The sequence below is a fragment of the Chiloscyllium punctatum genome, chromosome 7 (genome assembly GCF_047496795.1).
Source record: "Chiloscyllium punctatum isolate Juve2018m chromosome 7, sChiPun1.3, whole genome shotgun sequence".
In the NCBI taxonomy this organism is placed as follows: Eukaryota; Metazoa; Chordata; class Chondrichthyes; order Orectolobiformes; family Hemiscylliidae; genus Chiloscyllium; species Chiloscyllium punctatum.
The window spans coordinates 33,862,576-33,888,967 of record NC_092745.1 but is presented as its reverse complement, the minus strand read 5'-3'; the positions used below and the strand labels follow the sequence as shown (position 1 = coordinate 33,888,967).

At 45.7% G+C, this 26,392-nt stretch overlaps 1 gene segment (V, D, J or C); it reads right to left on the bottom strand.

Moving 5' to 3' along the window:
* Positions 1-14,193: 14,193 nt before the first annotated feature.
* Positions 14,194-26,392, bottom strand: LOC140479435 (Ig kappa chain V region Mem5-like). The segment is given in 4 exon segments: positions 14,194-15,057; positions 25,314-25,348; positions 25,845-26,139; positions 26,326-26,392. Coding segments are annotated over 4 exon segments (708 nt in total).

Genomic DNA, 26,392 nt, shown 5'->3' with positions numbered 1-26,392 from the left:
CTCACTCCTGCTGTAGTTGTGGGTATATTCACCAAGCTGGGAGGTTGATTTGCAGATGTTTTGACCCCTGTCAAGCTAAACAGAAGATGACCAGAGAATTTCCAGGGGCATGACACTCATTCTTGTGCTCCATCAATCAACACGTTGACCTCGATCCAATTTACTGACCACTGCAATGAACATCCAGAACCAGCAAGCAGAAGCAGCACGAAGAGAACCAAATAAATTCCAGAAGACACAGCACATCAGTGCTTCCCAGGAGGCTCCAAAGCTCTGAAGGTATCACCTAAACAGGGGATGAAACATCTGCGAATCAACTTCCTAGCTCGGCAAACACAGCCACAACCATGGCAACCAGCACCCGAGCTACAAATCTGTGCACAAACCTTGAACCCCTCTCTCTTCTCTACTTCAGTGAGGACAGGGCCAGCCTTTCCAATCTTTCATCATCACACAAATCACCCATTCCAGGGATCAATTGAGTAAAACTCCTCTGAACTACCTCCAATGCATTTATATTCTCCCTTCAATAAGGGGACCAGAACTGAATACAGTGTTTGAGATGTGGTCTCACCAAGTTCTAGTAATTTCTCATACATCACATCTTCACTTTGTGTGTAACTCCTCTGTCATTCTCCATTGTAATAATATGCAATGTTTTGATTCTTTCTGTCAAAGTGAACAACTTCACATTTTCCCAAATTATACACCATCTGCTTGAATTCTGTCTCCTCAGTGAACCGAACTCTATCGGTCTGCCCCTCGTCATGTCACAACATGCTTTCCTCCTTTTCTTTGAATCCTCTGTAAGTATTGCCCAGATGCTGTCAATTCTCTCACTGAAGCTAGTGAGAGAAATTGATGGCGGAGGGCTCAGCATGGAGTGCTATGGGATACAGTCGGGCACATGCAGCCAACCTGAAAGGGCTTCTCTCAGGATACTGTTTCCTGCTGGCTTGCCAGTCTTCTGAAGGATATTTCCTTCTGGAAATACTGTTTCAAAAGATCAACAACTTGAATATTTTAAAGGTGGAGATAGCAGACTTTCATTATAAAAATTGTCAAGATTTATGCAAGATGGATGGGAATGTGGAATTGCAAGCACAACACATCAGGTCCTATTGTATGAGAGCGAAGTCTTGACGGATTGAATAGCCTAATTCAGCCTCTAACTTATAAGTTTTTACCAATTGAATGGTCTTTTCTCTGTACCCACTCATGCACACTGATTGTGTGAAAACAAAATTCTTCAACTCTTCGTCCTTCCTGTTTTGTGTCTTAATCCTGAGCTCTCAGTGTTGCTGGGAAATTTGAAAAGCATATTTATTCACTTGCTCATCCACTCCCTCCTCAGCCTCTCTTTATCACCTGAAACTCCACTCAACACCAACCAGCTGGGTCAGGAGCAAGGTTCTCAGCTCAATGGATCAAGGAATCTTTTCCAGCACCAAGCTGGTGAGGGTCAGCTGGAGAACAATGTTTCACTGTTCATGCCTTCTTCAAAAACCAAGGTCTCCAGCCATTCTGAACATCCACGTTCACTCCTGGAGGGACCAGGCAGAGAGGAAGAGTCAGTGCAGCCATTGTGCAGCAGCCAGTGTCAAGTTGCCCCATTTCCAAACCCATTACAATGTCATTGTCTGTCCCTGACACCAAGCAGATGCTCCCATCACAAGCGGCTCCATGGACCTGAGGTCTGTGAGAGTGAGCCCTGTCCATTCACCTCGATCATCAAGCTCCAGCCTTCCTGAGGTGGTGGAAGCCAGGAGAATCCTGACCATGGGAGATTCCACACACACTCCCTCCCTCCCTGCAGGGAAAGATGATTCCATGGCCCTGCTTTCTCTCCAAACTGATCCGAATTTGAGTGTTGCTGAAAAAAAAGAGACAGTTTGTTGAAGCTTTTGTCTTGCACACATCTGGACAACTTGCAAGAAATAGCACAGCAAAGGCGAATACCATGTAGACTGGAGATCCCAGCGGGTCAGGCAGCATCCATGGAGAGAAAGCAAGGCAAAATGAAATGATTTCACAAGAAGGCTTTTGCCTCACTCAAGTTCTATATGCTCAAATGACTATTTGATCCTGATTTCCTCTTTTGCTTCAGACCTGTTGAAATTCTAAAATGCAATTCTGTCTTTTTTTGAATGGAGCACTCATTTTATCATCATTCATCATTAAATTCCAATAACTGCATCAAAATCTTTTTTTGAATTCTTTTCTGTACCTGGTATATGACTTGAGAATATGTCATTTTGCCTTTCAGTTTGTCTGCTCTGATGGTAAATCTACATTTACTGCATTTCTTTGTTTAAGAACTTTTGAACATCAGAATACCCTCCCTCCACTGTCGAGATCCTGTTCTGGCCTTCATAGAATCATAGAATCGAGGAATTCCTACAGGGTGGAAGCAGGCCACACAGTGCAGCAAGCTCATACCGACTCTTTGAAGGCCATCCCACCCCAACCCACACCTCCCTTACCCTATCCCTGTAACCCTGCATTTTCCATGGCATTTCCCATTTGCTAGCCTGCACATCTCTTGGACATAATGAGTAATTTAGCACGGCCAATCCCCCAACCGACGCATCTTCTCTCAGTTTTGCAAATGAAACATCAGTTTTGATTTTTACACTTTGGACAATACAGTTGGAAACATGACTCTAGGCATACTTAATCACTCAAGTGACCCATTTCAATGCCCCCAATGGCAGCAAAATTTCTCCCAATGAATATCAGAACAGAAGTAGTGAACTGGAATTCCCAGCCACCATCAGATGATATCAACTAGACTGAGGAGCCAATTGACCCCTAAATTCCTGAATCTATCCTGATTTAATGGCAACTCAGGGATTAATTCAGCTTAGCTTTCCCACAATGTGTCCAATCAAGGGACCTTGCTTCAGATGATGTCCTCATGTTAAACTGCCACCTCTCCCATGACCCATACCTGCCTTTAGTTGCATTTGGTCTGGGATTCCATAGTACGCCAAGGTCTCCAGTGAGAGCTCTGTCTCCAACAAGCATTGCTCTGCTCGTTTCCAACTGGGGACCTCCCCATGAACCAGAAGGAGCTCCCCAGCAGTTCTGTCACTGATGGGTGAGATCGTTGTTGACCCACCTTAGAGTGCACTGAACCCAAACCTTTCTGACTCTATGAAAGGAGTTCTACCAACTTAGCCAAGGCTGATACTTTAAAAAATTATAAAATATGTCAATAATTGGCACTGCTTTTGTGCAAGGTCAGAGTTTTGAGGTTTAAACATGTTGTTTTGGAATGTAATGAAGTGTTACCATGGAGAATGTTGCTGCTGAGCAAGAACAGCCAACTCTGCCCAAAACATCACCCCAATAATTAATCCGTCACCATCCAATCAAATGCTTTCTAGCATTACTTTCCCTTTATAATTGCTCTTTTTCAGGTTATTAAATCCCTTTTAAAATAGTGCACACATGGGAATACCGCCACCTGCAGGATTTTCCCTGACTTAGAAATACATCCCTGTTCCTTCGCTGTCACAAGATTAAAATCAGGGAATTCTCTCCCTCAGGGCACACTGGGTCTACCTACAGCACATGGCTGCAGCGGGTGAAGGAAGGAAGCTCCTCACCATGTTCAAAGAAAATGGGGGACAGGCAGGAAATGCTGGCCAGCCAGCAGTGTCCATGTTCCACCAGAGAATAAAACATGGATAGGTTTTGTTTTAACAGCCTGTGGCAGAAAATTGCAAATTCTTACCACCTTCTGTGTAAAGAAATCCACATCCCGAAATAAAACCTTGTGACCGAGATCCCCTGTCCCTGTCTCATTCTGTATTGTCCCTCAAAGCAGCCCCTAACTGTGCACCATATTCTAGCCATGACCTAACCATTCTTCAGGACAGCTGCCATGGTCACTCTCCCCTCCATATACTCACTCTCAATATTCAATCCAAAATCACATTGACCATTGTTTCTGATATTGTTCCCAAGTTAAAGGAGATATGTCACTTGACATCTTTTCTTGTGCACTGCAGTGTTGTTTATAATATAAACGACCCTTCAACCTATTCTCGTTCTCAAAGGCGTTATAACTGAGAAAATCCCTTCCAGTTCTCAATGGAGAAATTCAGTTATTCCCGTTTCCCTGCTTCCCTTTATGTGTGACTTGTGCTTCTGGTGTGTTCAACAACATGACACTTGCCCGCCTAATGCTTTTACAACCACTGATGCCAATTGAGTTCTTCCAGATAAATTGCTGCTCTTTGCAGTTTGGTGACCTGCTTTGATAGCCGTTTGTTTGGTCGTTGAGTGTAATTCATTTTGTGCCTGATCCCAGTGTCAATCCGAAGGACACTCCACCTTTCAGTCTGGCAAACCAGGTTCACCCTTGTCATGGCTCTATTTCTAGCCTAGCCTCCAGTTTTTTCAAAGAGATGAATTCAAGCCTCATCAGTTTGATCATTCGAAGTGTATCTCATTTATTTTGACTTCTCCTGGGATGGGCGGGCACAAAAGTTACTGCTATTTGTTGCACTTCCCAAATTGTCCTGGAGAGGGCGGTGGTGAGCCATGTAATATCTGGGAAGGAAGGCGCTGGGATCTGAACAAAAAACCCCATGAAACTCAATGTCATGTTCATGAATGTAGTTTGGACAAGGGAACCCAGTCATCACCCGGTCTGTGAATCCAGTCCCACACAGTGACGCGATTCATTCTTAATGGCCCCATGATCTGGCTCAGAATTCAGTCCGAGCAACTGCAGATGGGCAATAAATTTGAGGCTTGATTTAAAGTAGTTTATAAAATAGTTCATTCTAAAAATTATTTAAAATATTTAATTCTGAGTGCACAAGGCATAATTTCCAAATTTGCTGATGGTTTGAAACATGGATCCATTACGACTCATGACAAAGACAGTGTCGAACTTCAAAAAGGGTATAGGTAATGGAATGAACAAATGGATGCAGATAGAATTTAATAGAAAGAAATGTCACTGATTCATTTTGGAAGGAAAACGTGAAGAGACAAAACAAACTAAAGGTTACAAGTATGGATGGGTGTAGGGGCAGTAGGTTCTGGGTATTTATGTGCATCAGCCATTGAAGGTGGCAGGATAGACAACTGTTCTCATGAGAAAGCAGCTGATTAAAGCAGATGCCATATCAGCATGAACATAGAATACAGCGTGGATGTGAAAAGAGTGCTTCCTTTTCAGGGAGAATATAAAACTAAACTAAGTTCCCTCAGTTAAGACCGAGAAAAACAGGGTTTTGATTTCTTGCAGAAGGTCATCGGTCTTTGGAACTCTTCTTCAAACATTGAAATGAAACCTCTGAATGCTTGTAGTGAAGAAGTAGACAGTCATTCCTTATCAAAAATCTGTCAGAGTAAGGTAAGAAGGTGAAGAATCAGTTCAGCCATGGGGAGCAGGCTCAAGAGGATGAATCGCCTTCATTTGTCCCTAATTTGTATGACCGTGCATCCAGTTCCACCGTTGAAAGAACAGCACCTTGAAAGCTTGTGGTTTTCAATAAACCAGCTGAAGTGGCTGCTGGTTTGTGTGGGCGTGAATGGGAGGGGACTTTACCCATAATCCTCAGCAGCCGTGCAAGCACTCTCTCGCCACTAGAGGGCAGCTGTGTCACTGACCCTGATCAGGAAAAAATAAACTGGGGCCCTGCTTGGAGCAAACAGGCTCAATCTGGAGAGACCCATAGAGAGAGTTTACAGCTTCAAAAGCAGAGTACTTATCACACCACAATGAAAATATCCCCTGTGATAAGAAAAGTACTTTGGTGTGACTTTTGTTTGTCTTCACAGGTGCTGTTTTGTTCATTCTATTATACACGTAGACCATGTCTGTACTGAGTGGCACAAAGTATATTTCCTCCTCTAACCCCTTTCCAAACACCCTCTTCATCTTGCTTTACTCTCTATTGACTCTTCTACAATTGTCCCTGTTCCCTCACTCCATCCTGGTCCCAGAGGAATTGATGGCCAGAGTTCATGACCCCGCACTGTGTGAAGGTTGGTGTGAAGTGAGGCCAGTGTGTTGGAACTTGGGCTCCTGCCTCAGGCCGAGGTGTAGGGGCCTGTTCAACAATCTGCACATTGTCTTTTTTCTCTTTCTGACCCTACTGGAAATTTCATGCTGCAGTAACTTGCTGGCAACAAAGTGTCTTGTCTAAAATGCTCCCAGCACTGGACATATCTCAGCTGTTGATTTTATTTCTCTCAGGAGCTAGTTCTGTATTCAGTGCCTGTTATCATTAGGTTGTTGGAGTTCACATGTCAGCTGCTGCTTCCTTGCTATGATACTGGAAAATAGTCATCAATGCCTCTTGAGATTTAAATACTTCGTCTTCATGAAAGTGATTGGCAGACGTTTTAACATCATTTAACAAGCTAATGATGTGAATGCATCAGTGTTGTTTCTGGCTGGGAGCATTTAACATCATGATACTAGTTTTTAATGGATCCTCATTCATGGTAATATAGTTTGCAATGTTTCTCTCTCTTTCCGTGTTTTAAGAGGCTTGCAAGTGTGTTATGATGAGAACACCATGTGATGGAGTGGGTGGTTGTTTGAATTCTCATCTTATTATCGTCCAGCTTTCAAAGAAAATGATGTAGTCTTTGTCATGAGATTGTACTCAGTTTTTACACATATTGTGTTTGGAATTTATTTTTGGAATGCCAATTTTCATATAAAGTCCTGTTCAGTTTTGCAGCTCAGTAGTTGTGTTTGTTCCCTGAGATACTGAGCGTTTACACAACACTCCATTTGCCTGTGACCCAGATTTTGGCTGAAGCCTCTGGTTGTTCGGTGAGTCTAAGCCATTGTGTTGTTCTCTGCAGTTATACCATCAACTTGGTTTCTCAGTGTGAGCCAGGAGACCACTGCGTGGTGACTTCCTTTCCACTGTCGGGGTAAAGTGGGAACTGTCGAGGTTAATCCCATCATGAACATCAGAACTTTATATTCAGCTGGAATTACATCCACTGACTAATTTCTTTGGCCGCAATTACAGTGTAAACAAATGTCTCCCTTTGCCAGCACAAAGAGAAAGCGTCTGTCAGATTCCCTCATGTGTGATGGATTAGCCCAATAGGAGCAGCACTGTAGACCATGCTGCATCAGCCTGGACAGAAACCTGGGCAACCTCCAAATAAAAGCATGGCCTTCAGTAGATCTGCTGCCACACAAAATATGGAATTGGAATCATTGTTACCAAATCACCTCATCAAACCTAAATACAATTGAGAAAATATAAACCAAACCCATTTCCCAAGGACATATGTCACAACAAGAAAGTGGGGAGCAGACAGATACTGTTTGCCTGTCTCTGGGGAGTGTCATGCATCCTGTCCTCTCTTTATCATTTTTACCATCCTTTCTGTCTGAGAATATTATTGTTCCTGTCCCCACTCTTGGAGACAGAGGGGGGAGGGGGGTGTCACGCCCACCCAGTTTGTTAGTTCCATTTACTCTCGCAAAATGGGGAATCCCTGCTTCACTATGTGAATGAGCCATGTGTGAAAGCGCTGCACAGCTAACCCTTTATCTCAATCAGATCACAGGGTCTGAGGTTGGTCACTACTGTCCCTACCCAGAACAATAACACTGACTGACTCAGACCAACTCAGATCAAGTCATAAGTAGATTGCTATTGACCTTCATCCACAAAGCCCACTGAGGAGGTGATCATTAATCCCAGTGTTGTCATAGATTAAGTTCTCCCAGAGATTCATGATTCATTCCGGACTTGACACAAGTGTTGTTAGGTAATAGATGGGAAGGCATAGAGATAAAATATAAAAAGGGAGAGAATTATATTTCTGTTATACCGTCCTTGAACTTAGGATGTTTGAAAATGTTTTACAGCCAATGGAATACTTCTGAAGTCCAGACATTGTTGTAATGTGGGAACTGTGACAGCCTGGCCAAGGCAGATCATTTGGCAGCACCACCTAGAGACTGGAGGCTGCTACTGCAGGCAGGCTCCAACCAGCTCTTCTGTGAGGGAAGGACACTGGAGCACACAAGGACATGGGAAATAGGAGCAGGAGGGAGCCTCCAATGTCTGTCCATCCTTTCTTAAATACAGGGACCAAAATTGCACACAATACTCCAAATGCAGGCTCACTAACACCCTGTACAATTTGAACAGGCTTTCTCTACTTTAAACTTTCAACCCCCAGCAATAAAGGCGAAAGTTCCATTCATCTTCTCAATTACTTGCTGTACCTGCACTAACTTTTAGTGTCCCATGCATAAGGACACCCAGATCAGCTATTACAAGGGGGCATAGCTTTAAATTAAGGGGGGGGTAGATATAGGACTGATGTTAGGGGTAGGTTCTTCACTCAGCGAGTCGTAAGTTCATGGAATGCCCTGCCAGTAGCAGTAGTGGACTCTCCCTCTTTATGAGTATTTAAGCGGGCATTGGATAGGTATATGGAGGATAGTGGGTTAGTGTAGGTTAGGTGGGCTTTGATCGGCGCAACATCGAGGGCCGAAGGGCCTGTACTGCGCTGTATTCTTCTATGTTCTATGTTCTATCACTCTGTACTGCACTGTGTTGGAATCTCTCAGTATTTAAATAATAGTCGGCCTTTAGATTATTCTGACCAAAGTGCATGGTCTCACACTTTCTGACATTAAATTCCATCCAATGGATCTGAATGTTTCATTTCCAGTTTGGTCTTCTCTTTGAGAATGACCACCTCAATGCATCTATCTGTTGCATGTCCCATTTGTTTATGGCCCTGATACTTGATTGTCCAGCCCTTTCCTGCAGTTTCCATTCAATGTAGATAGGGAGGAGGCTGGAGGAACACAGCAAGTCAGACAGCGGAGTAGATTAGATTAGACTCCCAACAGAATGGAAACAGGCCATTCAGCCCAACCAGTCCACACCGACCCCCAAAGAGTAATCCATCCATACCCATTTCCCCTCTAATGCACCTAACAAGATGGGCAATTTATCATGGCCAATTCATCTGACCTGCACATCTTTGGAGTGTGGGAGGAAACCAGAGCATCCGGAGAAAACCCACGCAGATACGGGGAAAATGTGCAAACTCCACGCAGACAGTCGTCCTAGTCTGGAATCGAACCTGGGACCCTACCGCTGTGAGGCAGCAGTGCTGCACAATTCTCTACAGTGTGGAAACAGGCCCTTCAGCCCAACAAGTCCACACCGCCTCTCTGAAGAGTAACGCACTCAAACCCATTCCTCTACCCCATATTTACCCCTGACTAACACACCTAACACTGTGGGCAGTTTAGCATAGCCAATTCACCTGACCTGCACATTTTTGGAATATGGGAGGAAACTGGAGCACCCGGAGGAAACCCATGCAGACACAGGGAGAATGTGCAAAGAGACAGGCAGGAATTGAACCCAGGTCCCTGGTGTTGTGAGGTAGCAGTGCTAACCACTAAGCCACCGTTCCATCCTAGTTGACATTTTGGTGTGGAACTCTTTTTCAGGAATGGCGGGGTGGGTGTAGGGGGAGCTAAGATAAAGGGAGTGGCAGGGACAGGATGATGAAGTGGGGATTGATGATGACAGGTAGAGGTTATGACCTGTTTGGTCAATGGGAGGAGTGAATCCGGTAGGTGGCAGGAAGGAGTGGAAGGGAGGGAGAGAGATTGGGAAGAGAGACAGGGGAGTGGGAAGGGTGGTTATATGAAATTGGAGAACTCAATGTTGAGTCCTCTGGGCTGTTGGCTGCCCAGGCGTAATATGGGGTGTTGTTCCTCCAATGTGCAGTTTGGTTTGTTGTCTCAATGGAAGAGACCAAGGATGGTCATTTCAGAAAGGGAGTGGGAAGGGGAATTAAAATAGGCAGTGACTGGGAGGTCCAGTCAGCCCCTCCGGGCCCAGCTAAGATGCTCAGTGAACCATTCCCTAAGTTTATGTTTGGTCTTCCCAAAATAGAGAAGACCACACTGGGAGCACCTGATGCAGTGAATTAGGTGGGAGGAGAGAGAGGTGAACCTCTGTCTAACCTGGAAGGACTGTTTGGGGCCCTGTATGGAGGTGAGAGATTGGTGTACCAGCAGGCTTTGCATCGTTTTGGGTTGCAGGGAAAGGACCTGGGGCTCGGGGTGGGAGGTTGGGGGGGGGGAGCGGAAGTGGGGTAGGTGGGAGAGTGACGCAAACCAAGAATTGTCAAAGGGAATGGTCCTTGTGGAAGGCATCCAGCGGTGGGGAGTGGAAGATATATTTAGTGGTGTGGTCTAGTTAGAGTTAGCAGAAGTGTTCAAGGCTGATACTTTGGATACGGAGGTTGGTGGGCTGATAGGTGAGGATAATGGGGACTCTGTCTTCATTGTGTTTGGAGGGGGCTGGGTTTAGAGCAGTGGAACGGGAAATAGAGGGGATGCGTTGGATGACAGAAGGAGGAAAAGCACTTTGTTTATAATAGACATCTGTGATCAGTGGAAGGTCTCCTCCTCTGAGCAGATGGGGCGGAGGCAGAGGAATTGGGAGAATGGGATGGAGTTCTTGGAGGATACTGGATGGGAGGAGGTGTGGTCCAGTTAGATATGGGAGTCTGTGGCTTTGTAGTAAATGCCTGTCTGAAGATTGTCACCAGAATTGGAAATGGAGAGATCAAGAAAGGGGAGGGAGGTGTCCGAGATGGACCAAGGGAATTTGAAGATGGTGTGGAAGTTGTGGGTGAAGTGAATGAACTGTTCCAGTTCAGCCTGGGTGCAGGCTGCTGCACCAACACAGTCATTGATGTAATGGCAGAAGAGTTGGGGAATGAAGCTTGTGTAGGTACTGAAGAGAGATTGTTCGACATAGGCGATAAAGAGGCAGGCGTAGCTGGTGCTCATCCGGGTGCCCAAGGCCATATACTGGATTTGGAGGAAATGGGAGGAGTTAAAGTAAAAGTTATTGAGGGTGAGGACCAGTTTGGCGAGGCGGAGGTGGGTATTGGTGGAGGGGGACTGTATGGGTCTGTCAGAGAGGTAGAAGTGGAGGCCATCCTTATCGGGTATGGACATATATAAGGACTGCATGTCCATAATGGAGATAAAGCGCTCAGGTCTGGGGAACTGAAGTTTACTGAAAAGATGGAGGGCATGGTTGGTGTAGCAGATGTAGTTGGGAAGTGCCTGAACGAAGGAGAAGAGGATGGAGTCGAGGTAGGACGAGAGGAGTTCAGTGGGGCAGGAGCATGCTGAAATGAGGGGTTAGCCAGGTAGTTGGGCTTGTGGATCTTGGGGAGCAGATAAAACTGGGCATTATGGGGTTGGGGGACTATGAGATTGGAGACAGTGGAGGTGAGATCACTTGAGGCAATGGGGGAACTGACAGTGTGAGTGATTTGGGTCTGATGGGTCACGGTGGGGTCATGGGCAAGGGGGGTAGGACATGGTGTCTGAGAGTTGGCGTTCGGCCTCTGCGACATGGCTACAGCCGTTCTCCAGATTACCACCCCTCTGCCTTTGTCAGCGGGTTTAATGGTGAACCAGGGGTTGGTGTGGAGAGAGTGCAGCAGTTCGGAGGGAGTGTGATTGGAGAGTGTGAGGGGGTGGAGAAATTAAGGCGGCTGAAGACACATCAACAGTCAGCAATGAAGAGATCTAAGGTAGGGACACGGCTGGTGGTGGGGGGGGGGGGGGGGGGGGCGGTGACCAAGCAGAGGAGGAACATTGGAGGCAGGTGTAGGGGTCCTCAGAGGGAGGTTGTGAGTTTGTGTTAAAGAAGAAGACATGGAGGTAGAGGTGGCCAAAGAAGAGCTCCACATCCTGGAGGGTGTGGGATTTGTTGAGGTGGAAGCAGAGGGGAATGAATGTGAGCCCTTCCATGAGGATGGACCTTTTGGCCTCAGAATGTTTGAGAACGGGGGGCATAGTAAATATGTAACAAGACTCGTGGGTGGGGTTTTTGGGGGAAAGGGTGATGGCATGTGGTGGGTGAGGGTTGGTTGTGATGTAGCATGGAGGAATGGGTGTGGGAGAGAAAGGGGATTGGGGCGGAGGTGGGTTGTGGAGTGAGGTGGGGGAGTGGGATGGTGGGAATGAAGTAAAGAGGGAGAAGTGGAGGGATAGGGTGCACTGTGGGGGTGTATGGTTGAGGAGGGAGAGCGAGTGTTCTGGCTGGCAGCAGGTAGGCAGTAGGACTCAGGGGTGACCCTGGGAAATGTAGTTGCAGTCTTGGTTGCAGAGTGGGTGGGGCAGATGTGGAGGCTGAGGCTGGAGTGAAGTCAAGGCTTTTCTGAGTGTTTTGACCCAGGTTTGATTCCAGCCTCAGGCAACTGTCTGTGTGCAGTTAGCACATTCTTCCCACGTCTGTGTAGGTTTCCTCTGGGTACTCTGGTTTTCTCTCAAAATTTAAAGACGTGCAGTTTAGGTGAATTGGCTGTGCTAAATTGCCCATCGTGATTCGGGATGTGTAGGTTAGGTTTAATAGTCGGGGAAAAGTAGAATAATAGGATAGGGGATTGGGTCTTGGGTGGGTAACTCGTCCAAGGATCAGTGTGGGCGTGTTGGTTCAAATAGCCTGTTTCCTCATTTTAGGGATTCTATGACAGTCTATTCCAGATTCTCACCACCTGCTGAGTGAAAAAGGTCTTCACCAAATCTTATTTGCAGTGTCCATGATGAAACCTTACAAACCATTATTTTGTCTCGTGTCGTTTAGCTCTTGAGCTCCTTGTTCAATAAATGTTTTATTCTTTTTGATAAAATATGAGTTCTCTGACAGGGACAGTTAACCTTGTCAATCAGGGAGCCCTGGCTGACAGATAAAAAGGGGAGTGTCAGAAGGACTGATGCTCTGGGACCCGACTCTGAATAACAACTTACCAACCAACCCCTTCCTACTGTCACCCTCAATCTCTCCATGCTTACTCTTGATGCCCTTTCGATCCACCCTGTGCTGCCTTTGGGAGAGGTTGGCCTTCTCTCCATCACCCAGGAATGTGGTCATCATCCCAGAGCAGTCACATTTTTAATCCGAGGGTCATCACAGCTGGGGCGGGCGGGCGAGGGTGGGGGTGGTGGTGGGGGTGGTGGGGGCGGGGGGAGAAGGTGGCATCTTCATGGTGGTCAAACCTGTCATTAATCCACCGCAACCTCTCTTGGGGCTGCAAGAATTCAACCTCCCTCCATCAGACAGCTCCCCTCCCTGAAATGTAATATTGCTGCACCTAGTTTTGGGTTAATTAAGCACTGAAATATGACTATGGGGAGCCAGCATTGGCTGGGCAGGCAGTCACGACTGCTCTGACCCTGGATTCAGAGAATCCCCTCGGAATTGGGCAACACATTCCGGAGCACAGTGCCCACTGCCTCTGAAATCCCTCACTTACCGAGAATACACTCTCAGTATTCACCTTTCTCAGCTGCCATCTAAATTTACCATAAATTCTGTGTCCAATGACCCTCCAGCTACCTGATGAAGGAGCAGTGCTCTGAACGCTTTCGACTTCCAAATAAACCTGTTTGACTATAACCTGGTGTTGTGTGCTTTTTAACTTTGGCCATCTGAATGAGCTGCCATCTCAGGCTGAATCAGCTGAACTGATTTTCATTCATGATTTGAGAAGATTAAAGCCCAATCTTCAATCCCGAGAACAAAGCCCGTTCTGAATCCATCACTCGGAGACACAGACCTCAGAGAGACACCTCCAGACAGCACAGAGTAACACATGCGCACTGAGAGAGACACCTTCAGGCAACAGTATGTCACACACGCACTCTGAGAGACAGGCAGCACTGAGTAACACACTCACAGTCCACAGGAGTCTCTGAATGTGGGTGTCTCTCTGAGTAACACACCCACACTCAGAGATCTACAGGCAACATTAAGTTAAACATTCACACTCAGAGAGACACACAAGGCCGATAATGTTGGTGAATAGCCAAAGATTGTTTCAGCGGCTAACCAACATGCAGCAGAGATTGCACAGTGCGATCCCATCAGCTGGGCCAGGACCAATAGAGTGATGAGGGAATGCATCAGATTGTACTTATTGAGTCCTAACAGCTTTCAGTTTGTGTTCTTTTTTGGAATCTTGTAACCTACACAAATCCCTGATCAAAGGGATCATTTGAAATGATTGATGATTATAATTGATTGGCAGGCCAACCAGCCAATCTTGAAAATGACCTGCTGAAATGCAGCCACTCAACTGAGGTGGGGGGGGGGGAGGTCATCTGTTTCCAAAGCACACAGCGACAGAGACTGAATTTTCATCTTTATTCCCTTTTCCAGATTCACATTGACAGAAAAAAACTGCAATTAACAGCCCATACAGAGGAAGCTGCTCAAATTCACAGCCACAATGGAGCTTGAGAAAAACACTTGTGGAGATTTTCTCAACAACAGGATAATCCTGTCCCTTTAAACAGTGACCAAACCTTAAATTGGAACTGGCAGCTAAGCAGGAAGAAGATCTGGTTTACTGAAACAGAGAATTCTGAGGTTACATTGTTTTGTACAGCTGACAGTCTTCAGCAACTTCAAGAGATTTTTCTTGGCATCACAAGTCAACCCTGTCCCAATCAAACACTTTCTGGACAAGGTACAGCATGACGTTTGACATCGTGTAAAGCTCTCTTGACACTGTCGCAATGACCTGCTTTAATACCCAAACCGCAGAAGGTTCTCTGAGCCGTCCTGAGAAGGAAAAGAGATGAAATTCAATGCTGACAATAACCTGCCAGCTCAGCCCTGTTCTATTTAAAGTTGTGTCTCCTCTATGGACTATCGCAAACACTTTAAACACATTCTGATCTCCTGATACTCTTGCTGAGGGGAGAGGGGAGTGTCACATGGGTGAGGGCACAGGAGAAGCGAGCGTTGGACTCCCAGTCAGACCCAGAGAGGGTCAGCAGGCTGCTGACACTGTAGGTGCTGTCTGAAGCTCGCAGGTAGTTGCTGGTCTGAACCCCGTCCGAAATGACTGCACCGTCCTTCTTCCACTGCACCTCCAGCTCATCGGGATAGAAGTGATTGGCAAGGCACACCAGGGTGGCAGTGCTCTTGGCATTGACCTGCTCCGGGGAGGGGGGCAGAAGGGTCAGCTTGGGCTGAGAGTTCTCACGGCCTGAAAGATAAGAGGAGCAATTTTAATCCCTGCCATTCGAAGGGAATTCAACCCTCACAAATATTCACTGGCAACACAATCTTTTTGAACATTTTTAGTCAATACAGAATAAACCAACAAAAGAACAGATATTGTTCAAATTGCTTCTTGGGATGTGAGTGTCACTGGCAGGGCCAGCATTTATTGCCCATCCCTAAATGCCCCTGAGAGAGAAGGGACAGTTTTCGACCATTGTTTATGGAATGAATGTGTGCACCTGGAAAGGCTATCAACGGGGGAGCATTTTCGTGACAGTGATCAGAACTCAGTGAGATTGAGAATATGGATGGAAATGGAGAACTGTGCAGTAAGTATAAAACTTTTCATTTTACTAAACTGTGTGGTGCTTTGGTAAAAGAGGACCGGGAGCAGTGACATGATGGGAAATTAGTGTCAGGGCAGTGGGAGCCCTTGAAGGACGAGACAGAGGTCATTCAGAATCTGTTCCCACAAAGAGTAAAGGTGGGACTTCCCGATCTCGACCGAATGAACAAGAGGATTGGGGCCATGTACTAACATGGATTGGGTACTGGTTGGCCGACAGCACAGAAAGAAGGAGTCTTTTTCTGAATGGCAAGTAATTACAACTTAGGGTGCCACAGGGGTCAGTCCTTGGTACCCAGTTACTCATAATATATAATAATAGTGTCAGAGAGCCGGAAAGACCCATCAGCCCATTGTGTCCACTCTGGTCAAAAAACAACAACCCAATAATTGTCATCCATTTTTCCAGCAAAAGGGAATTAGATGCGGTGTGTATTTAAGAAGGAATTAGATATAGTTCTTTGGATTAAAGAGATCAAAGAATGTGGGGAGAAAGCAGGAACAGGGGACTGTGTTGGATGATCAGCCATGATCATATTGAATGGTGGAGCAGGCTTGAAGGGCCAAATGGCCTACTGCTGCTCCTGTGTTTGATGTTTCGATCTGTTTCTCAGATAATGAAGGAATGTCTCTCATCATTTTGAAGCTGGAAGTCAGATGTGTTTGGAGCTGAAGATGTGGCCATGGTGATTAATGAATGCGGGTCAGTAAGGTGGTTTAGAAGACACATGGGAGAAACTGTTTTTCTTTTTCCCTTGATGGAATGAGAGCATTGTTGGATCGGCAGCATTTATTACCCATCCATAATCACCCAGAGGGCAGTTTAGAGTCAACCACATTACTGTGGGTCTGGAGTCACATGGTAAGGATGGCAGTTTCCTTCCCTAAAGGACATTAGAGAATCAGATGGCTTTTTCCTAACAATCAATGATGGTTTCATGGTCATCATTAAACTCTTAATTACAGATTTTTTTAAATTTGAATTTGAATGCCACCATCTGCTGGATTCTAACCCTGGTCCCCAGAACATTATCTGGATCTCTGGATTAACAGCTCAGCAATAATACCATGAGACCATCACCTCCCTTATCTCATTTTTGGTTGAGAGTGAAAGCAAGGAGTTTTTTTATTCTGGAATTGTATAAAACCCCAGTTAAAGTACAGTGAGACAACAGTGTACGGTTCTGGTCACCACATTACAGGAAGGATGTGATCCCTCGAGAGACCAGGAATTTTGAGCTTTGAAGAATGATTGGATTGGATGGGAGTGTGTTCATTGGAACAGAGGAGGCAGAGGGGAGATTTGGTGGTGTTGTGTAAAATGCTGAGGGGCCTGGATAGATTGGATAGGAAGGACTGATTTCCACCAGCACAAAGGGCAATAACCATGGGGAGAGATTGAAATCAGTTGGGGGCAGGGTTCGAAGGGAGATGAGGTTATTTGTTTTCACCCAGAGGTTGGTGGGATGTGGGATTCACTGTCTGAAAGGGTGGGAAAGGCAGAAACCCTCATCATATTGAAAAAAACACTTGGATGTTCACTTCAAACGAAACCTCCAGAACTGTGGAGCAAGAGCTGGAAAGTGGGATGGAGCTCGATATTTCTTTAACAAACCTCCGATCACCCACAGATCAGGAGAACTTTATCCGAGAACATTAGAGCAGACTCGGATCCACACATTTCAGGAAAGAGTCACATCGGGTGTCTGTGTAGAAGGTTCTGGATTATATTACAAACCTTGCTGCACACTATTGGGCTGAGGGTCAAGGGTGAGGCTGCAAAGAGTCTCAGTGCCCTAGGGTCAGACAGGGTCACTGTTCCTAATGACCCCCTGCCCCCTGGAAGGTAAGAGTGCTCATACAATGGATGAGGATCCGGATCAGGAGACTCCAACCCTGAAAGAAAGACTTGCATTTGTGTAGCACCTGTGCCCAACTCAGGATGTCCCAATAGATCTTTCCAGCAGACTGTGCCCAGTAAGATCCCAGTACCATGTGATAATTAGCAGAGAAATACATTCTTAGTGATTTTGACTGGGTGATAAATACTGACCAGGGGCACCAGGGGGAACTGCCTGCTCTCTTTCACAACTGAAAGACTCTCAGTTCATCCAAAAAATAAAGAATAGTTCCTTGAAGATGAAGTTGCAGGTTGGTAGAGGAGTGACAAAGTCATTTGGTTTGCTTTCCTTTATTGGTCAGTGCATTGAGTATTGGAGTTGGGAGCTGTTGCAGCTATACAGGACATTGATTAGGGCACTTTTGGAATACTGTGTGCAATTCTGGTCACCCTGTTACAGGAAAAATGTTGTGAATCTTAAAATGGTTCAGAAAAGATTTACAAAGATGTTGCCAAGGTTGGAGGATTTGCGCGAAAGTGAGAGGCTGAATAGGCTGAGGCTGTTTTCCCTGGATCATTGCAGGTTGATGGGTGACTGTTTTGAGGTTTTTAAAGTCATGGGTCGCATAGATAGGGTGAATAGAGAAGATCTTTTCTCCAGGGTGGGGGAGTCCAGGACCGCAGGGCATCGGTTGAAGGTGATGGGGAAAGATTTAAAAGGGACCTAAGGGACAACATTTTCATTCAGAGGGTGTTAAATGTGTGGAATGAGCTGCCAGAAGAAGTGGTGAAGGCTGGTACAATTACAACATTTAAAAGGCATGCATTTGTTAATAGGAACATGTTAGACGGATAGGGGCCAAATGCTGGCAAATGAGACGAGATTAATTTAGGTTATCTGGTCAACATGGACAAGTTGGACCGAAGGGTCTGTTTCTGTGCTGTCCATCTCTCTGACTCTAATTGTATTTCAATCCAGCCCTTAACATTTCAGGCTCTCCAAAAGACTCCAACAGGTCGTTTTGTTTGACAAGCAGCCCCTGTTGCAATGTCAGTAACATGGCAGCCAGTTTCTGCACAGCAAGATCCCACTAGCAGCAATGAGATCAAAGAGCATTAATGATGTTGGCTCAACGATAAATATTGGCCTGAACTTAACCCCAAGAGAAAGTAATTTGGCTCAGTTGGATGAAGATGAGAAAATGGAAGGTAAAGGAGAAGGTAGGATTGCTGGTTAGTGATGGGATTACCAGAAAATAAAAGAAAGTGATGGAATTTTGAATATCAAAGGAAGCATAAAAGTGCAGAGAAAATCAATAATACAACAAACTTAAACAGGTTGTATCTAAATGCACGAAGCATTCCGAGTAAGGTCGACAAAGTGATGCCACATATCGAGGTAAATTGAGTTTCTAAGGAATTTAAACCAGTTAAAGTGGAGGGAGAGGTTTTTCAAGTTTCTAGAAGATGTAATAGGACAGAAAGTGTGGGAAGGATCAGAGATCAAACGTAAAGCACAGCAGATAAGAGGACAATGATGAGAAGGAGGGCAGTCAATGCAGGACTGAGGGTGTTGTACACACACAGTATACACAATGATCGTGTAGTGCAGATTGAAACTGGCAGGTACGATGTTGTGGTTGTCACAGAGACATGGCTGTAAGGGGATCCGGGCTGGGATCTAAATATCCAAGGATACATGTCCCATCAAAAGGACAAGCAGATGGGCAAAGGGGCAAGTGTTGCCTTGTTCGTAAGAAATGAAATTAAATCAATAGCAAGAAGTGATAGAGAGTCAGAAGGTGTAGAATCTGTGTGACTAGAGTTGAGGAACCGCAAGAAATAAATAATCTGATGCAAGTTCTGTCCAGGCCTCCAAGCAGTAATCAGGGTGTGGGGAAGGAAATCAATCAGGAGATAGAAACGCCAGGTACAAAATGTCAGGGCAGACTTCAATGGATAGGTGGACTTGGTAGTGTATCTCAGGGAAAGGACTTCATGGAATGTCTATGAGATGGTTTTTGAAACAGCTTGTGGTTGATCATTTGGAACAGGCAGTTTTGTATTCAGTGATGTGTAATGTGGCAAACTTGATAAGTGAGCTGAAGATGAAAGTATCCCTGTGGATAAGTGACCATAATATGATAGAAATCCCCCTGCAGTTTGAGAGGGAGAAGCTGCAATCAGATGGAACAGTATTTCAATTGAGTAATGGTAAGTATAAAGACATGAGGAAGGAGCTGACCAGAGTTGATTGGAAGGGGAGCCGAGCAGGTAAGATGGCAGGGCAGCAAATAGCAAAATTTCTGGAGGTAATTCAGGAAGCAGAGCAGGAAATCATTCCAAAAAAGAAGAAACATACTAAGGGGAGGACAAGGTAACCATGGCTGATGAGGGAGGTCGACAGCAAAAAAGTAAAAGGAAAAGGCATACAATGTGGTGGAAAATAGTGGGAAGCCAGTGGATTAGGAAGTCTTTAAAAACTTTTGGAGGATAACGAAAAAAGCACTAAGGGTTGAGAAGGTGAAATGTGAGAGTAAGCTGGCCAGTAATATACAAATAGATTGCAAGAGTTTTATCAGATATATAAAAAGGAAGAGGGACGCAAAAATAGACTTTGGATCGCTGGAAAATGAGTCTGGAGAAAGAATAATAGGAAATGAAGGAATAGCCAAGGAATTGAATCGATACTTTGCGTCAGTCTGCACAATGTAAAACACCAGCAGCATACCAGTACTTCAAGACTGTCAGGGGGCAGAGGGGAGTGTAGTGGCCATCACTAAGGAGGAAGTACTGGGGAAGCTGAAAGGTCTGAATGTGGATAACTTACCCAGACTGGATGAACTACACCAGTGTGTTCTGAAGGAGATTGCTGAGGAGATTGTGGGGGCTTTGGTGATGATCGTTCAGGAATCAATGGAGTCAGGGTGTGGAGGTGGGGTAGGGTGGCATTTGGTGGGGGCAAGGGACAGGAAAATGGCTCACATAACAGCTCTGAATAAGAAAGGAGGGAGGTCGAAGATGGGACATTATAGGCCAGTTACCCTGGACTCAGTTGTTGGTAAGGTTTTAGACTTCAATTGAAGTATGAAATTGTAGAGGACTTGGAAGTGCATTGAGAAAATAGGGCTGAGTCAAGGGGAGGTCATGCCTGGCAAATCTGTTAGAATTCCCAAAGGAGACAATGAGCCAGTCAGACAAAGGAGAGTCTGAGGAAGTAATCTCTTTGGATTTTCCAGAGGGCATTTGACATGAGATAAGCGCTGATAGTGTTAGGGGTGAGGTACTGGCATGGACGGAGGACTGGCAGGTTGGCATAAAGCAGAGAGCGAGGAACAATGGCAGCTGGTGACCGGTAGAGGTCTGCAGGGCGTTAGGACCTTAACTATTCATGTTATACATTAACAATCTGGATGAAGGAAGTGAAGACATTGTTGCTAGGTTTTCAGATGACATGATATAAGTGGAGGGACAGGTCGTGTTGAGGAAGTGGGAAGGCTGTAAATGGTCCTGGATATGCTCAGAGAGTGGGCAAAGAATTGGAAGATAGAATACAATGTGTTACAGTGTGAGGTTATGCCCTTTGGGAGGAAGAAGAAATGCAAAGACTGTTTGCTAAATGAGGAAAGCCTTTGGAAATTATAAGCACAAATCTCATTCAGGTTTCTCTTAAGGTTAACAGGCAGGTCCAGTTTGTGCTTGGGAAGGCAAATAAAATGTTTGCATTCATTTAAATAGGGCCAGAACACAAGAGCACAGATGTATTGCTGAGGCTGTGTAAGGCTCTAGTCAGACTGCATTTGGAATATTGTGAGCAGATTTGGGACCCATATTCTAAGGAACAATGTGCTGGCATTGGAGGGGTTTACAAGAATGATCCTGGGGATGAAGGGCTTGTCATATGAGACATGGATGAGGACTCTGGGTCTGTACTCGATGGAGTTTAGAAGGATGAGGAGGGATCTTATTGAAATTTGCAGAATACAGATAGGCCTGGATACAGTGGATGCAGAGAAGATGTTTCCAAAAACAGGAGAGACTAGGTAACCAAGGCACAGCCTCAGAATGAAGGGCCAACACTTTCGAGCTGAGATGAGGACAAATTTCTTCAGCCAGAGGGTGGCGAATCTGTGGAACTCAGTGCTCCAGAGGGCAGTGGAGGCCAAGTCACTGAGTGTATTTAAGACAGAGATAGATAGGTTTGTGATTGTTAAGGGGATTGATGGTACCTGTGGAGTAGGCAGGAGAATGGGGGTGAGAAGCATATCTGCCAAGATCAAATGGCAGAGCAGATTCAATGGGCTGAATGGATGATTTCTGCTCCTATTTCTTAAAGTCTTCTGGAGAGTTTCCCCAAAACCCTGGAACACTGAACCCACTGGACTGAGCCCTGCTGTAGCTGTTTGTCATCAGAACTTTGCCAAGAGGTAACCAAAGAGTGGAGAGAGTGTGCATCCATGTGGGAACTTCAGAATGCTTCCCAGCTCCTGGACTTCCAAGAGTAGAGGAAGTGTGGTCAGTGACAGCAGTTGGAGCTCCAGGTTTCGGAGCTTAAGCAGCAGCTGGTGTCAGTGCGGAGCATCCGTGAGGCTGAGAACTCTGTGGAGAGCACGTTTCTAGATGTGGTCACTCTGCAGCTTCAGAGTATGCAGGGAGAGAGGGAATGGGGGAGAAGCAGACAGTCCAAAAGGACCAGGCAGCTAGTACAGGAATCCCCTGAGTGCAGCTCACTCTCCAACCAGGATTCAGTTCGGAATCCTGATGAGAATGATAGTTCATCTGGGGAGTGCAGCCAGAGCCAAGTCCCTGGCACCACGGGTAGTTCAGCTGTACAGGGGTGCACAACGAAGACTGGAAGAGCGACAGTGAGAGGAGATTCGAGAGGGAGGGCAATTGATAGGTGTTTCTGCAGCTGCAGATGGGAATCCAGGATGGTGTGTTGTCTCCTTGGTGCCAGGCTCAAGGATGTCACTGAGCGGCTGCAGAGCGCCCTGAGGGGAGAGGGGGAACAGTCAGCAGTCGTGGTCCACATCGGTCCCAGTGACAGAGGGAGAAATAGGATGTAGTCCTGCAGTCAGAATTTAGGGAGCATGGAAAGGAATTAGGAGCAGGAACTAAAAAGAAGGAATCTGCACATTACTTCCAGTGCCCCCCACAAGTGTGAAGAGGAACAGGAGGATAACACAGGTGACTGTGGGGCTGGAGAGCGGGTCGAGGAGGGAGGCTTTAGGTTCTTGGGACATTGGGAGTGGGTCTGGGGGAGATGAGATTTGGCCAGACCAGACAGCGTTGCTCCTGAACAGAGCTGTGACTGAGCTCCTTTGGGATGAGCTGGGCTGTGGGAGCCAGTGGGGAATATCAGAATGAAACACCAAGGTCCACGGAATCCTCAGTGTAGACAATAAATCACCACCCAGTGGAAAGAATGTGGAGGAATACAAATGCAAGGAATTTACAGAGACCTGCAAATATGATAGAATCGTTATAAATGGGGGACTGGGTCTTTAATTTCTGAATATAGATTAGGGTAGTAGCAGTGTAACAGGCAGAGAGGGGCCAGAGTTGTGAGAGTGTGTTCAGGTGAATTTTCAGATGGCATTGTGGACAGCGAAGAAGGCTATCTAAGAGTACAGTGGGCTCTTGACCAACTGGGCCAGTGGGCTGAGGAATGGCAGATGGAGTTTAATTCAGATAAATGTGAGTGCTGTATTTTGGTAAGACACAGGAGATGGGTGTGATGCTAAGCAAATATTTCAGGTAAGTATTTTTTGGGAAGAAGGACATGAAAGTAAGGGAATTTGGAAAAATAGTGACGTATTGAAAATGTCCACAATACAACTGAGGAGATGCGAGAGGTCTTAAAAGATATAAAGGTATATAAATCCCGAGGACCTGATCAGGTGTATCCCAGAACATGTGGGAAACGAGGGAAGAGATTGCTGGGCCCCTTGCTGAGATATGTTTATCATTACAGCTATAGGTAAGGTGTTGGAGGAGCAGAGAGGATGGCTAATGTTGTATCATTATTTCAGAAAGGCTATAAGAAAAAGCTTGGGAACGATAGACCAATGAGCCTGATGTCAGTGCTAGGCAAGATATTGGAGTGGATTCTGAGGGACAGGATTTACATCCATTTGGATAATCAATGTGGTTTTGTGCATGGGAAAATGTGTCTCCTGATTTGATTGAGGAGGTGACAAAGAAGATTGATGAAGGCAGACAGTAGACAGTGTCTGTTTGGACTTCAGTAAAGTGTTTGACAAGGTTCCACATGATAGACTAGTTAGTAAGGTTAGACCACATGGGATCCAGTGGGAGCTAGCCATTTGGGTAAAAAAAAATAGCTTGAAGACAGGAGAGAGAGAGTGGTGGTAAAGGGTTGATTTTCAGACTGGAGATCTGTGAATAGCTGTGTGCCACAAGGAGTGGTGCTGGGTTCACTGCTTTTGGTCATTTAAATAAATGATTTCACTGTGAATGTAGGAGTTAACATCAGTTTGTAAATGACACCAAAATTGGTGGGACAGTGGATAGTGAAGAAGTTTATCTCAGGGATCAGTGGGACCTTGATCAGATGGGGCAATGGGCAGAGGTGTGGCAAATGGAGTTCAATTTAGTTAAATGTGAGATGTTGCATTTTGGAAAGGCAAACGAGGGCAGGAGTTATACAGTTAATGGTAGGGCCCTGTGGATTGTTGCTGAAAAAAGAGACATGAAGGTGAAGGTGAAGGTAAGCTGCATTATTCCTTAAAACTGGATCACAGGGAGACAGGACGATGAAGAAGGTGTTGGGAACGTTTGCCTTTATTGGTCACTGTATTGAGTATCGGAGTTGGGACATCATGTTGCAGCTGTACAGGAGATTGGTGAGGCCACTTTGGGAATAATGTGAACAGTTCTGATCATCGTGCAATGGGAAGGATATTGTTAAACTTTTAAAAGGTGCAGAAAAAGATTTACTAAGATTTTGCTAGGAATTGGAAGGTTTGAACGATCGGGAGAGGATGAATAAACTGGGGCAATTTTCCCTGCAACATCGGAGGCTGAGAAATTTACAAAGTCATGAGGGACATAAATAATGTGAATAATTCAGGAAGCATGTGAATGTTTTGTAGAGATGGCAAATTAAATTCCCAAAGGTCATTCCAGGGATGAGGAACATCAGTTATGAAGATCTACTGGAGAATTTGGGACTGTCTTCTTTGGAGAAGGCTGAGAGGAGATTTGTTGAAGGAATTAAAACCAGGAGGGGCCTGGACAGAAAAAATAAGGAGAAAATGTTCCCAATTGAGAAAGGATTAAGACTGAGAGACCACAGATTGAAAGTAATTGGGAAAAGTAACAAAAGTGAGATGGAGAACAAAATGTTCAGCCAGTGAGTGGTTAAGGTGTGGAACGCACTGCCTGAGAGTGTGGTGGAGGCAGCTTCAACTGAAACATTCCAAAGGGAACGAGACTATTATTTGAAAAGGAACAATGTGCAGGGTGACAGGGAGAAGTGAGGAGAATGACATTCTGTCAATGACTCATTCAGAGAGCCAGTACAGATAGGACGGGTGGAATGGTCTCCTTGTTCACTGTAACAATTCTGTGATTGTGTGATTGAGCAGAGTTAAAGCTGGGGGAGGTGGGAGCTCAGTGTCTCACTGTGCTGCTGCTGCTGCTGCTGCTGCTGCTGTTGAGGTCAGTGAGATCAGAGACTGGGACAGGGAGCCAGAGCTCACATCAAACTCTGCCAGTGTCTGTCACACTGAGACTGGCATGAGGTTACTCGCTGATTTCACTCCATGCTGCAGGAATGGGACCACAGGCTGCAAATGGACAGAGCTCCTCCACACGGTGAGTAAAATGACTGACTTATATCTTGCTTTTTAAAGGGGGCAATGGAACTAAAGAGATACAGCTAGACACCCTGTTAGAGACAGGGCTCCTCAATCAACCATTTCATTCACTGCAGCTGCTCAATAACACCTTCAACAGTTCAGCACTTGTGTTTTAGAAATTGTGTTTCAGTATTGACGGGGTTAATAATGGAGGATTGAGGTTTACTTACTCAGTCTGAGCTTGGTTCCTGAACCGAACGTAAGCCACAGTGAGAACTCCCAGTGCAGAGGCTGCACAAAAACTTCTGCTCTTTGTTCCTCTCCGTCACTCTCAACCTCTCCCTGTCTCTCACTCACTCTTACCCTCTCCCGGCCCCTCTCTCTCTCCCTCACTCATGGCTTTTTCTCTGTCTGTCTGTATCTCTGGGCTGTGTCCAGCTAGGCTTGGGCAGAATGCGAAATATATTTTTTGATGTTCAATCTTGCGGCTGCTCTTCAAGTGTGGCCATGGAGTGTAGGTGGAAACATGAGGCCTTCAGTGAGTGGTGGACACCACAGGGACTGGAGTGTGTTGTTGACAGTGACAATTCTGGCATAGGTTAGTTTGTTCAGTTTCATTTAGATGTAAATGTGAATGTGTCAGTTCAGGTGGTGGGATGGTGTGTCCATTATTATATATTTTATATAACTGTGGATTGGGTCAGTACAGGAGTTGGTGCTGTGTGTATTGAGGTTTTTGTACGGATCTGTATCACTGTGAAGGCGAGCTGTATTGCTGCTGACAGTAATAGTCAGCGACATCCTCATTCTGAACGTTGCTGATTGTCAGGGTGAAACTGGTCCCTGATCCACTGCCGGTGAATCGATCGGAGACTCCTGTGAAACGAGTTGTTGCACTGTAGATCAGGAGAGAGGGTTTCTGACCTTCTCGCTGCTGGTACCAAGCAAGATAGCTGCTAATGCTTTGACTGGCCTTACAGGTGATGGTTGTAGTCTGGCCCAGTTCCACTGACAGCACCGGGGGAGACTGGGTCATGACGATGTCCCCACTGATACCTGAGGGGTCAGGAAGAAACACAGTGAAGTCAGAACTGTCACAGAAAGAGCCTGTCAAATGAGAGATTGTTGGAGACACTGAGCATTCCTCTGGTTTCAACATTTACCCTTCAATCACAAGTCAGTGGAATTGGAGTGAAATGGAGAGCAGCTAAGGATTCAAGGTGGAAGGAGAGAGATTTGTACCTGCGATACAGAATGCCAGAGGCCAGATCAGCTGGATGTGTGAAATCATGGTGTGTGCTCCTGTCCC